Genomic DNA, 12,315 nt, shown 5'->3' with positions numbered 1-12,315 from the left:
TCTAACAGAAGCAGACCATTATTATAATTCTATCTTCTGTCTTACAGTAATTTTTAGGAAGACATCAGAGTAACTTTTCAATTCGTTAGACCAAGAGAGGGAAAATCAAAACTCATCCCCTTGTGTGCCTACTCGCTAAGAAACGGTCCTTACAGAGTTAGTGCTTTCTATGTTAACACTGTCATCTACTCACTGGACATTGAGTATTTATAATTTTTATACTGTTTTATAATGTAACAGTTGAACGCCATGTCAAAATTAGCCTCCTCAACTCCTGATGCACTCTTTATTTTTTTTATTGATTTTCATTTTCTATGTGTTTGAGTGTTCTGCCCTCAGAGGCCAAAAGAGGGCATTAGTTCCCCTGAAGCTGGAACTGAATGTGGTGAACAAATCAGCAAAGGGTAGGAGTTGAACTCCGGTCCTCTTGAAAAGCTATAAGATCATCCCTGAGCCATCTCTCCAGCTCCCAGGGTCTTGTTTAATTATTGGTTTATGATGTCATCCTGTGATTAAGACAGTGAAAACTTCAGAATCTTTAGGATGGCGGAAGGGAGTTAAATACAAGACCTTGCGAGAAGCCATTAATGTTCATATTTGCTTTCTTAAAATACACGTGCTTTACCACGTACCCTGGCCGTGAAGTCCACCGAGGCTCCCCGGTTTAGAAGAAGAGTCGCCACGTTGACGTTTCCATAGTGTGCAGCTATGTGCAAAGGGGTGAAGCCGCTCTAGGGAAAGAGAGAAATCGTGGGTAGGAATGCCCCTCACACTGCGGAAAGTGATCCCTAACTAACCAGAAATCTTACAGCGAAACCACCTGCCAAATGCATGAGTGATGTAATTCATGTAACAAATGCTTTAATACAACTCTATCGCTTAGTGCTATAAGAGAAAACTAAAAACCCTACACTTGCTGGCAAATTTATTTTTAATTAATGAAACTAGTTGTCTATCCAAAACTATGTGTCTTGAGTCTCTCACAAAACCTGGATTCAGCTGGAAACCAGTAAGCATGAGCAATTCCCTGTTTCCCTCCTCTTAGCAGAAGGGTAACAGGCTTCGTACGTGGCCACACAAGGCTTTTTGATATGGCTTCTGGAAGCTGGAATTGGGGGTCCTTATGTTTGCACAGAGAGTGCACTTACCCACTAGCCATCTTTCCGACCCCTTGATCTTATTTGTAAAAGAGCATTGGTTGGTGTTTTATCTGCAAAAGTAACAATTTCTCAGGAAAAATGTCTACTTCATTCTGCAGCATCAACGCTGACTTCCTATCCCCGTCACAACTGCTTAGACGGTGATTTATAGTGAAAAAGAATTTAAAAACCAATATTAAACAACCCTTCCTCCTATTGGGTTGCCTCATCCTGCCTTGATATGAGGAGTTTTGCCTTGTCTTATTGTATGCTGTTTTTTCATTTTTGGTTGTTGTCTCTTGGAGGCCTCTTTTCTGAAGGGAAATAGGTGTGGGGAGAGGGGGTTGGGATACTATCAGAAGGGATGGAAAGAGGGGAAATTGCAGTCAGGATATATTGAATAAGAGAAAAATCTATCTTCAATTTAAAATATGTTTGGTATCAATATGATTATAAAATAAAAATGGTTAAATTGTATCTAATCTCAAATATGAATTAAATATAATTTTATCACTAAAATAAAATATGATAAAAATAACCACATCGATGAAATAATGTAGGCACCAGATAAATATTTTATTTCCCAAATGCTTCAAAAACAAAGTCTGAGGGTCAAATAAAGAAATCCTTTTTTTTCTGATGAAGATGTGGTTAGATCTTTTTGCTGTTCTTCACAATAAATGCATATTAGCTCCTTTCTTATTGAAGTGCTCAAACAGCTGGTAATTTTTCTTACTCTGTAGTTTTCATAACTTAATGAAAATATGGGGAAGCAAACAGCATTTGTTAGTTAACACACACCACAGCTTGCAGGCTATTTCCTATTCTCTGACTTGGAAATGGATTTTAACATGTAACCGATGGCTTGAAGAAATATCCTACAAGCCACAGTCAGTTTTTTATTACCTTTGTGTATAAAATTTGGTTTTACTGTTTTTAAAATGTCAAGATAAGCATTTAGATGGCTCAGGTAACTGAAGTCTGCCGATGCATTCAGCCATGTTAGTTGCAAATAATTTTTTTCTTTAGCTTTCTTTTTCGAGACAGGGTTTCTCTGTAGCTGTGCAGCCTGTCCTGGAACTCATTCTATAGACCAGGCTGGCCTCGAAATCACAGAGATCCACCTGTCTCTGTCTCCCAAGTGCTGGCAGGCACCACAATCGTCCAGCTAGCTGCAAACGATTTTTAACTGTAGGGAAGTGAGATATGAAAATAAGAATAGTAGCTGTGAATTCTATCTCCACAAATGTGATCAAGAATATCTTACTCTGCATGGAGTTGCTGCATTCATGCCAAAACTAAGGGGGAACTCAGTACACAACCCATAATTATTTTTTAAAATGTCAAATCCATTTTCTATTTTCATCTTGAAAGTTCCTGTCACCCAGACGTATTCTGAATTTGTGTCTGTTATTGTTGCAACGGTTTTCTCAGAGATTGAAACGTTTCAACCTGCAGGGGAACTCTTTAAAAGCAGGTAGGTACAAAATTCAAATGAGCTCCACGAAGTCCCTGAACGTGATTAGATCCACAAAGCTCCTCCCAGCCGGAGTAAGCAATAAAATCTGAGAGTGAGACAAGCTTCAAAGAATACTGAGATGAGCAGCCTAGGAGAAGTGAAACCAGCTGAGCTGACTGGAAACGGTGCAGACCAGAGTCACAGAAAAAACACTCCAGTCTACTGCTCTGCCTGCAGGCTGTGCAGTATGCTCCGGTTTCTCTGGTTTAGTGAGCTGTCACCCATGGTGGGGTGGACTCCGGTGAGGTAGCTCTCTTTGGGTCATTTCTGCTCCTTTAAGTATCACCTAGCCCATATTCTTGTAAGTAGCCTCAATAAAACTCATTGCTTCACCAAGCTAGACTTCGGCAGTATCTGTACTTTGGTTGGATGTGGGATCCTTTTCTGGGGTGACTAGTCATGTGTGCTGTGCCTCCCCAGGAAAAGTTTTGTTACACACAATTATTCAAGTTATAATCTAATTTCTAATTTTATTGAATGCTGGAAAATCATTTCCTAATTATTCAAGTATACTAAAATTATTTTATCGTTTATAAGAATTAATTAATTAATTAATGCTTTTTTCATTGGCCTTCATGATCATAACTCTCTGCTGGTTACACCCACCATAATGTATAAAAATAATTCCCAAGAAATATATAAGAAAATAAAGTACTAAAATTAGTAATTAAGATCAATTTCTATGATTCCGTTCCTGAACAATTTTACCAAGCATTTGAGTTGAAGTTCCCTCACCCCACAATGTCATGCACAAAAAAGGAAGAAACAAAAAAGCAGTGCAAATAATTCGAGTAAATTGCATCTCAGTAGATGAATGTGTTAATAAAGATTTGAGGAATATGATACTTTCTGTGAATGCCCAAAGACATACAACTTCTCCAGAATTATTCTAGAGACCTGACCCACCAGAACAAAAGTCAACCTTTATATAAACAGTCCCTTGCTTTCGAGTGTAGATTATTTTTATAGCATACTTTCAATAATGTTTATATTGTGACAAAAGAGAGAACACACACACCCACTAGAGGCTCCCGAACTTAATGTTCTTATTTATAATGACCAATTTTAAAAGAAGAAGATTATTTAATGGCAAGTATTTTAAGAGTTACAGGAAAAAAGCAGTTGCTTTGCTCGTGATGCACAGAGCCATTATTGATCATAAATAATGCACTAAAGGAAAAATGCAGAAAAGGGCCTCTGCTATTGAATAACAGAGAATCCTCCCAAATTTTTACCTCCCTAAATTCTAATCTGTATATCCTCATTAAGAGGAAAAATTCATATCTCTTTGCAAAAGTTTCAGAAAAAGGCTCACTCATTAAATTATAAGTAATAATAGTATTTTATTTCATGCTGGACTCACAACCTGTTTAAATGGTTGATTTAATAATATAAGTTGCATCAAGTATATGTTGCATTAAATATATTTGAGTTACCAATCTCACTTAATTACCAGAATTTTTCTCGAAATAATTTGCCACTAATAGAACTTTAATCATTAGTATGAATTAGTGAGCATTTATTCTATCTGGGCAAAAACTAAAAATAAATAAAAAACAAGGTAAATGTTGGTATAATGGCAATACTGTACCTCGGTTGTCCTATTCACCATCATCTGAGGCAGTGTTTGGTGGGAAAAAGAGGGAAGATGTTACACAATGCAAAATGAAAGAAACAGTAGATGTGCTGGCTGTCACTGAGTACCCTATCCCAACAAGACAGAGTGAGAAAAGCCAACTCCATTACACCATAGTCATTCTTTCTGACTCTCTCTATAATTTACGGTGTAAATAGAATGTCTCACTAAATGTCTCAAAGACGGAAACTGGCTGTCTAAAGAAAATCGCTTAGCCCTAATATTTATTAATATTACTATCTCCCAACAGACAGTCCCCTTCCATCTGACATACCCATGGAAATGATTTATGTGTTTTCCTGACCAGAATGTTGCGTTATCATCAGAGACTGTGCCTTGGTCATCACCCAGGAGGATGCTGGCAGTCAGAGGGGACCTCTCCACAGATGCACCAGCTCTTACCTTGGATTGTACATCAGCGTTGTGATCATTCTGAAGCAAAAGGGCAGCGGACTTGGTGTCATCTTTCCGAGCCGCAATGTGCAGAGCCGGCAGCCTCACCTTCCCTTTGGTGTCATTCTCCAGGAGGATGGCCACTGCCTGGTTGTGTCCCTGCTGGAGTGCCACGGCTAGAGGAGTAAAGCCGTCCTAGAATACAATTTTCATGAATGAGTGAGACTGACAACCAGGACGGAAAACTCACTGTGAGGAGCAGAAACAGAGCGGACTCTGCCTTTCCCCTACAGGGCAAAGGCTTTATCAGTTTGCTTTCGCGATTTCTGTTCTGCATCATAACAAAGCCTGCTGATTATGGAATGTGGCCATTTTACAGAAGGAGTGGACCGAATGTGCCTGTGTAAAAGGGAAATCAAAATTAGTGCCCAATCAACAGTGCAAGATAGACGACTGTTTCTGCATTGTCTCTGGGAAGGTGATAACTGCTGTGGATAGAGTAATTAAGACTATTTATGTGAGGACGCTGGAGATATAATGGGCCCTAACGCTGCTTGGTAAATTAGACTAGGCATTAATTTTGCAATTACATTTTAGATCGCTAAGATCATTTCAGTACGAGGTTTTTTTATGTCATATAACATTTAAAACACAATCTCTCAATTGTCAACTTAGAGAGAGAGAGAGAGAGAGAGAGAGAGCGCTCCATAAAAAAAAAAGAAAAAAAAAAAACACAGACAATGCAAAGTTAGAAAGATCTCCAGAATAAGACAGAAAACCATCCTACAAAATTTGGAAAGTCATCTCTGCATCTTCATAAGCAAGTATTTAAGTCCTGAAAAGATGGCAAGTGTAATCCTCCTTAATTCCCTGAAGTCCACAAGCAAATGTTAGAAGTACTGTTCATATAACAGGAATGAGGGTGTTAGGCAAATTTAACGATTCAATTTGCTTTCAATATTAATTGTTTATGTGATAACTGTGGCCTTTTTGAGGGAAAATATCATCTCAAGTGTATTATACCACATATGTAGCATGAATCATTTATGCCATATGAACCATGTATAAAGCATGAATCTTGTATGAAGCATGAACCATGCAAGCAGCATGAACCATGTATGCAACATGAAAGGTAGTCATATATTGACTGTTCTTAGGAGTAAGCTTGAATTTCGAATATAGCACACTACTTCACAGAGTGAAGGAGTGCAGTGTCTTACGGTAGAGGCCAGCAAGCAGCTGCAGTGTGTAGGTGTGTCTGAACAGGAGACTTTGGGAATGAAGGGCACACCCATCGTTGTGTGCATATTTGGGTTTCTTTTCCCTCCCACTCTGCAGCAGTCTGTATTAAAGGCATGTGGACTTTGCTTTCGTTCTGTTGTTTTTCCTTAGAGACACGGTCTACAGAATGGACCAATAAAAAGACTGTAGCCTGACTTTTGGCAGAATTCAGGAGGAAGGAAGGGAGAAGAGATGTATAAAAATGGTGCTGGCCAGACACAGAGCTACCTCCCTCTAGAGGACTAAAAGCTCGATCCCAAATATGCAGAATTCATTCTGATCTCTATTTCAGGGAAGAAGGCTAAAAATGTGTAATAATTTGTTAACAATCCCTCAATGAACTCTGTGAAAAACCAGCCAAGTTCAGCAGTCTTGGTTTCATCATTTATTTACTAATCTTATCTATGAAAAATTTTCAAACCAAGCATTTCTTCATGTGCATGTGTTTGACTGCCATGTGAATTATCTGATTCTTTTTAAAGTGGTTGTAGTGTTTGTTTGGCAATCGGCTTTTACACATTATTGCTGCTCACGAGCACAGAAGTGCTGCTTGTGCACATCACACACACTGCAATGGAACCAAGATATTTCATGACAAAGCATCAGCACATCAGCTACTCAGCCCTGAAACAGTATTCTCTGTTACAGAATGATTCGGTTAAAAGGCAGCATACACAGGTTTAACCCATGTGAACCTGGGTCACTATCAGGATAGGTTATAGATGCAGTACATTAAGTCTATAAATTTACAATTATTATAAGAAAGTGACTTCCATTATTCAAAGATATGTCTTAAATAAAATGTAAGTCACACTCCAACCCCTACCCTGCTTTGTTGCCTTTGAAAGTGTTGTATTTGGTTAGATAAGAGTCCTGCAGGGCACTCTACAGTATGGCCTTTGCTGAGGCAGTGATTTCTAAGAGCTATTTTTGGAATCACACTGCAATACTGTGATGAACATTTAGATCAAAGCAATAGTCAATCTGCCGAGAAAGTCATGAACTGAGTTCAGCGAAAACCTGTGTTAGACACACTAAGTTTCCTGGGCAGGTGAAAGAGTCCCGATGTGAAGGTTTCATCTGATTAACGATTCAGCCTTCAAGGAAAACGAGAACAGATGGGTTTCCTTATGCCGGAACGTTTCTCTGAGATACAGTCCCTTGGTTAGCTGAACATTGCCTTGAGATAGTCACACTCTACTCACAGACAAATTTAGTATCTCAAGGGCCATAAAGGAGATTAAAAAAACACATATTCATATGGCAAATGCATAAATTATGTCTGTGTTACTGAGTGCAGAACACTGAAGCATGTCATGGGGCAGTTGTGTTTTCTCGTTATATGACGTAACTCACTTGATTCGTAACTTACTTAGCATTGAGAGTGACTTCCTTGCTAGTGAGAATAAGCTGCCAGAAAGTGATGGTGAGTGGTTCTATTAAAAGTTAATACTCCCGCCACCAAAAGAATTAGAAGTAGATTCAATGCATGTTAGTTGACTTTTCCATCCAGCACAGCGTGGAAGGAAGTTTGTGTTCACTTTACCTAAAGATTTACATGTCAGAAAAAAAGTTAGAAGCTATATTGAACATTAAGAAATATCAAGATGGCTTCTGGGTACCCGTCATGTTTTTCTGTGGGCCAAGAGATGGGAAGCAGAAAAGCATTTTTGCATCTGAAGAAAGTGTGCATAGGAAAGAGGGATAATGACCTGAGCCCCTCTCCATCTAACTCCTACTTCCGGGTGCCGAACCCTCAGAAGCCAGCCTAATGTCAAACATTCTGGACATCAGTTACCAGGATCACAGGCACACTACTGTGTCATGATTTGTATTTTGTCATAAATAACACTGCTGTGATAGAGTCCCTAGAAAAGTACACTGACACAGATAGCTATAAATCATTTCTAATGGTCAGAAATCATTCCTTGGGCTGGAGAGATGGCTCAGAGGTTAAGAGCACTGACTGCTCTTCCAGAGGTTCTGATTTCAATTCCCAGCAACCACATGGTGGCTTACGGCCATCTGTAATGAGGTCTGGTGCCCTCTTCTGGCCAGCAAGCATACAGACAGACAGAACACTGTATACATAATAAATAAATAAATCTTAAAAAACAACAAAAAAGAAATCATTCCTTCAAGGAGTGCTTTGGATCTTAAGATAAAATATTGACAAAAAGCAACAAGGATAATTTAATTTTAAAATGCTGAAAACCCCAAAAGCAAGAAGTGTGATTCCATGGTGTGTACTCCTATAATCCGAGGAGAACTGCAAATTCAACCCAGACTTGGGGTTCCACAAACAGCAAAATAAAATAAAAATTAAAAAAAAAGTTTAATGGTGAAAACCTAAATGCAACCTAAAATGAAGGTATAAACTAATGAAGATGGCACAAGCCCATGTCCCTCACGGCCTTGACGGTGGACATAAGAGTGATGTGAACTTTCCCAGGTTGCCATAGACAAAACAGTGGAGATCCTTTGCAACGGATAGATTGAACATGGACCTTAAAACAAAAGAGCCAGAGAGCAAGACTTACCTCCGTAGCAGTGCTCTGGTTAGCTCCGTTCTCTAGCAAATATTTTACAACATCAATGTGATTCTCCTGGGCAGCCATGTACAAAGGAGTGAAGCCATTCTGAGGACAGACAGCAAAGGCAGAAATCTCAACCATTTGTAAAGTTTCAGCAAAACCAAAGTTACATCATGAGAGACTTCACACACTCCATGAAATAATGCCCTTGTAATATCTTCGATATTTATGATAAATGAAGTAAATAATATGAACTGCCTAAGATACATAAAACATGAACTCTATGGAATATATTTCTATAACAGATTCTTATTATACATACATATAGTGGTATCTATATAATATCTTCTGTATTTATCAATCCATAAACCATTTACACAGACTACTATTGTCTTAAGTATACATACTTGCTTGGCTTTTTGGTACTATCATTTATTATTTATAAAAGATAATTCTGAAGGGATTATGAACCTGAATGAAGATGAAAAAGTCTATACTTTTGATCACAGGAGCATTGCTTATACTGAACACTTATACATTATTTTTAAAGCTACTCTTAAATTTTATCATTCATTAGCTCGATTATTTACTGAAGTGCAGCTACCAGTAGCTGAGCCATCCCTAGGATATAGTGATAAACAGGATAAGCACTTGCCCTCATGTAGTACTTACCATAATAATATTCATTATTGTGTACTTATATAAAAAAAATCAACAAAAATATTACACCAGGAGTTTTAAATTATGTTTACTTGGCACATTTCCTTTTTATTTCTGTATACTTAAAAATATACTTTTGTTAAGGGGAAAAACACATTTTAAAGAAATTATCAAAATAATTAGGCAAATCTTTTGTCAGATTATTAAACATTGATGTTTATAGTTCCCCTATATTAATGAGAATTAGCAAAAGTGAGATGAACACGTAATTATCAACCACACGCAGAAAGTAGCAAAAATAGGTCTTAAACTATTCTGTTGACATGAAATTCCTTTGCATGCATGGTAAAAGTGGAAACATTATTCAAAGTGACCAATAAGTAGCAAAATATAAATACAAAAGGACAATAAGTAAAGAAACAACTTTTGTCTGTGAAATAAAATATACAGGGTGAAAGTAATCTTTAATTTAAAATAGAAATCATCTCTAGTGTTGGGATTTGTGAATAACTCCTGCTAGCTGGAGAGTATCTTTCCCAAGGCTTATCAAGCAGGTGAAACGCGGTGTATTTTAAGAACACTGAAGAGGTGGCGGAAGGATGGAATTAGAGATTCGAAGGAAGGGAAAGCCAAGGAAGACTGTTCAAAACAATGAGTGGGCGTGGAATGAGGATCTTTCGAGACAAGTAAGAGGTAGGGATGCAGTGAGAGAAAAAAAAAAACTTTAACAGAGCACACCAATCGCTAACAGTTTTCCTCCGATGGAATTCTCTAGGTTGAGCAAGAAGAATAGAAACAGAAAGAGGTCATGAATTCCTCAGGGAAAGAGCCACCATGCTTAGACTTTTGCCAGTAAGAGATTCAACCCGGGATCTTGAGCTACAGAGGGATTTTTTTGCTGAACCATTTGAATTGTTCAAACCACCTGAGATTGATAGGTATTATCTCCATAGAATATCATTCTGTGACACATAAATTCTCATTGTGTATAGGACCTACATAAAACAGTATCTGTATAATGCCTTCTGAATTTATCAGTTCACAGACCATTTCAACAGACCACCATCATCTCGAAGGTGTACAACTTACACAGCACTCTTAGGTTTCAGACGACTATCTCTAACACATTAGGCTAGATAGTACTACACCCCTGACTGAAAATAAATAGGTTCAGCTGAACTAGGATCCCCATGTCTCCTTGGTGTCCAGACTATAGTGGAGATGACCTGACACCAGATGCTTTCTAGTGTTCCCAAGACCCAGAAATCATTCTGAACTTTGGAGAACTCAGCATCAAATAGGACTCTCAGCTAGAAGCTTTACTTTATGCTTACAGAAATGCCTTGCAGATGGATGGGTGGGTGGCTTGACAGGTAAAGAAAAGCTTACTGAGTGAGCAAGAGGACCTGAGTTCAGATCCTCAGCAGTGACATAAATGTGGGATACAACTGTGTGCCCCTGCTTAATAAATATTATGAGCAACCTCTGTCTATAGAAAAATATCAATTATTTGTCATTCATTTATATTTATTTAACCAAAAGAAAATAATGTTTGGTAACTATTTACTGCTTGGCATTGTACTCAGAGAATGACTCAGAAACTAGACAGGTTGGTCCTGGAAACTGGACTGGGAAAAAAGAGGGAGTGAAAGACAGACAGACACAGAGACACAGTTACAGAAGAGCTGCCATGATCTGTTCATGGTTGCTCTGATGGAACACCACCAAGGAATGCAGAACCTCATGGGGGTTATGATATACAGTCTCTATCTATACAGAAACCAGAGGAAGGCCTTGCCTACTCCCTCATCCCGGCCCAAGGAAGACTTTGCCAACAGCCATGGGTCTGAATCACTGGACAGACACCTGATAACAATCCATATTCAATAGAACCACATCCGCTCTTTCCACCTTCACTCAAGGCTTCCTCTGCTCTCCACACTTCTTTCCATGAGAATACCTGGTCCAAAGCTGAGAGAACCAAGCTTAAACTACCACAGACAAATTGAGGGACATATCTCACTACTGTTTTTTATTACATGTTATATAAGAAGACCACAGATAAGGGACACAGAACTCAACTGTGTGAGGAAATTCTGCCAGCATGACTCAGTGTAAAGAGTAGGGGAACCACGGAAGTGCAGAAGTAGAAAAAGCTTTTTAGATGAAGACGAGAAAAGAGAAGACAAATGGGTCTTGCACATCAATCAGTGCCAGATGGTGAGGGGATTTGGGTTCGGCAGGACTTAGCCCTATCTGCCTCACTAAGAACTGGGCTCTTTGTTTTAAATGGATTGAGAGTCACTTGGGTTTTTTTAAGCAGGGATTTGTCAGGAACATAACTGCATTTAAGGAGATTACAATGCCAAGAATAGAGAGAAAGAACCGGAAAACCCTCTGACTGTATAGTTACTGACAACGAAAGGAAGGGTTTTGTAATAATCTTGATGAGAGTTGAAAAGGAAAAATAATGAGATAACTTTGGTTCATTCAAAGGCAAGCTTGTATTCAGATATTTATATTACACTCCATGATTAGAAGGAGTATAAGTGGTTTCAATCCATATATTTATCAATGTTAATAGTTTTCAACTATCTATAACTCTTTTCCAGATCCAGAAATCATGCCAAACTTTGTAGATTCCAGATATAAGATAGGATCTATATTTTGTGCTTATAGAAGTGACTTGCAGAGGGACGGGTGGGTTGCTTGATGGATAAAATACTTGCTGTGAGGACCTGAGTTCAGATCCCCAGCAGTGCTATAAAAGTGGGTGTAACATGAGGGGGCTGGCTTGTTGGGGTTTCTGTCCTGCCCAGTACCCCAACAAGCCAGCAAGTTCCAAGGAAAATCACACACAAGACTCCATAAGGTTATAAACTGATTGGCTCATTAGGTCAGGCTACTTGTTAACTCTTATAACTTATATTAACCCATTATTCTCATCTATGTTAGCCATAATGGCTCCGTACCTTTCTCTGCTGGGCAAGTTACATACTGCCTCTTCGGTGGTCTGTACAGGAATGGCTGAGAGAGAGCTTCTGCTTCCAGAATACTCCCAGTCTCTTTGCTCCACCCCTACTTCCTGTCTGACTTTCCCGCCTATACTGCCTGCCTGGCCAATCAGCGTTTTATTAAAATATGATTGACAGA

The 12,315-nt window shown here is 38.6% G+C and overlaps 1 protein-coding gene across 6 annotated transcripts in view; it reads right to left on the bottom strand.

Annotated features, from left to right (window-relative positions):
• Nucleotides 1-12,315, bottom strand: part of Ank2 (ankyrin 2) — a 562,994-nt gene that overhangs the window by 125,637 nt on the left and 425,042 nt on the right. For 5 of the 6 annotated variants that reach the window (XM_087897600.1, XM_087897602.1, XM_087897603.1 and 2 more), the window contains exons 5-8: nt 8,509-8,607; nt 4,697-4,882; nt 4,250-4,273; nt 633-731 (exon numbers count right to left, since the gene is read on the bottom strand). In XM_087897600.1, coding sequence (XP_087753726.1) covers nt 633-731; nt 4,250-4,273; nt 4,697-4,882; nt 8,509-8,607 — 408 coding nt within the window. The remainder of the gene's footprint in view (nt 1-632; nt 732-4,249; nt 4,274-4,696; nt 4,883-8,508; nt 8,608-12,315) is intronic. The other variant, XM_085677737.2, reaches the window with a different exon arrangement.

Source organism: Myodes glareolus, chromosome 17, assembly GCF_982192425.1.
Source record: "Myodes glareolus chromosome 17, mMyoGla1.1, whole genome shotgun sequence".
NCBI lineage: Eukaryota > Metazoa > Chordata > Mammalia > Rodentia > Cricetidae > Myodes > Myodes glareolus.
The sequence above is the reverse complement of the archived record's forward strand: the minus strand, read 5'-3'. Positions and strand labels throughout refer to the sequence as shown.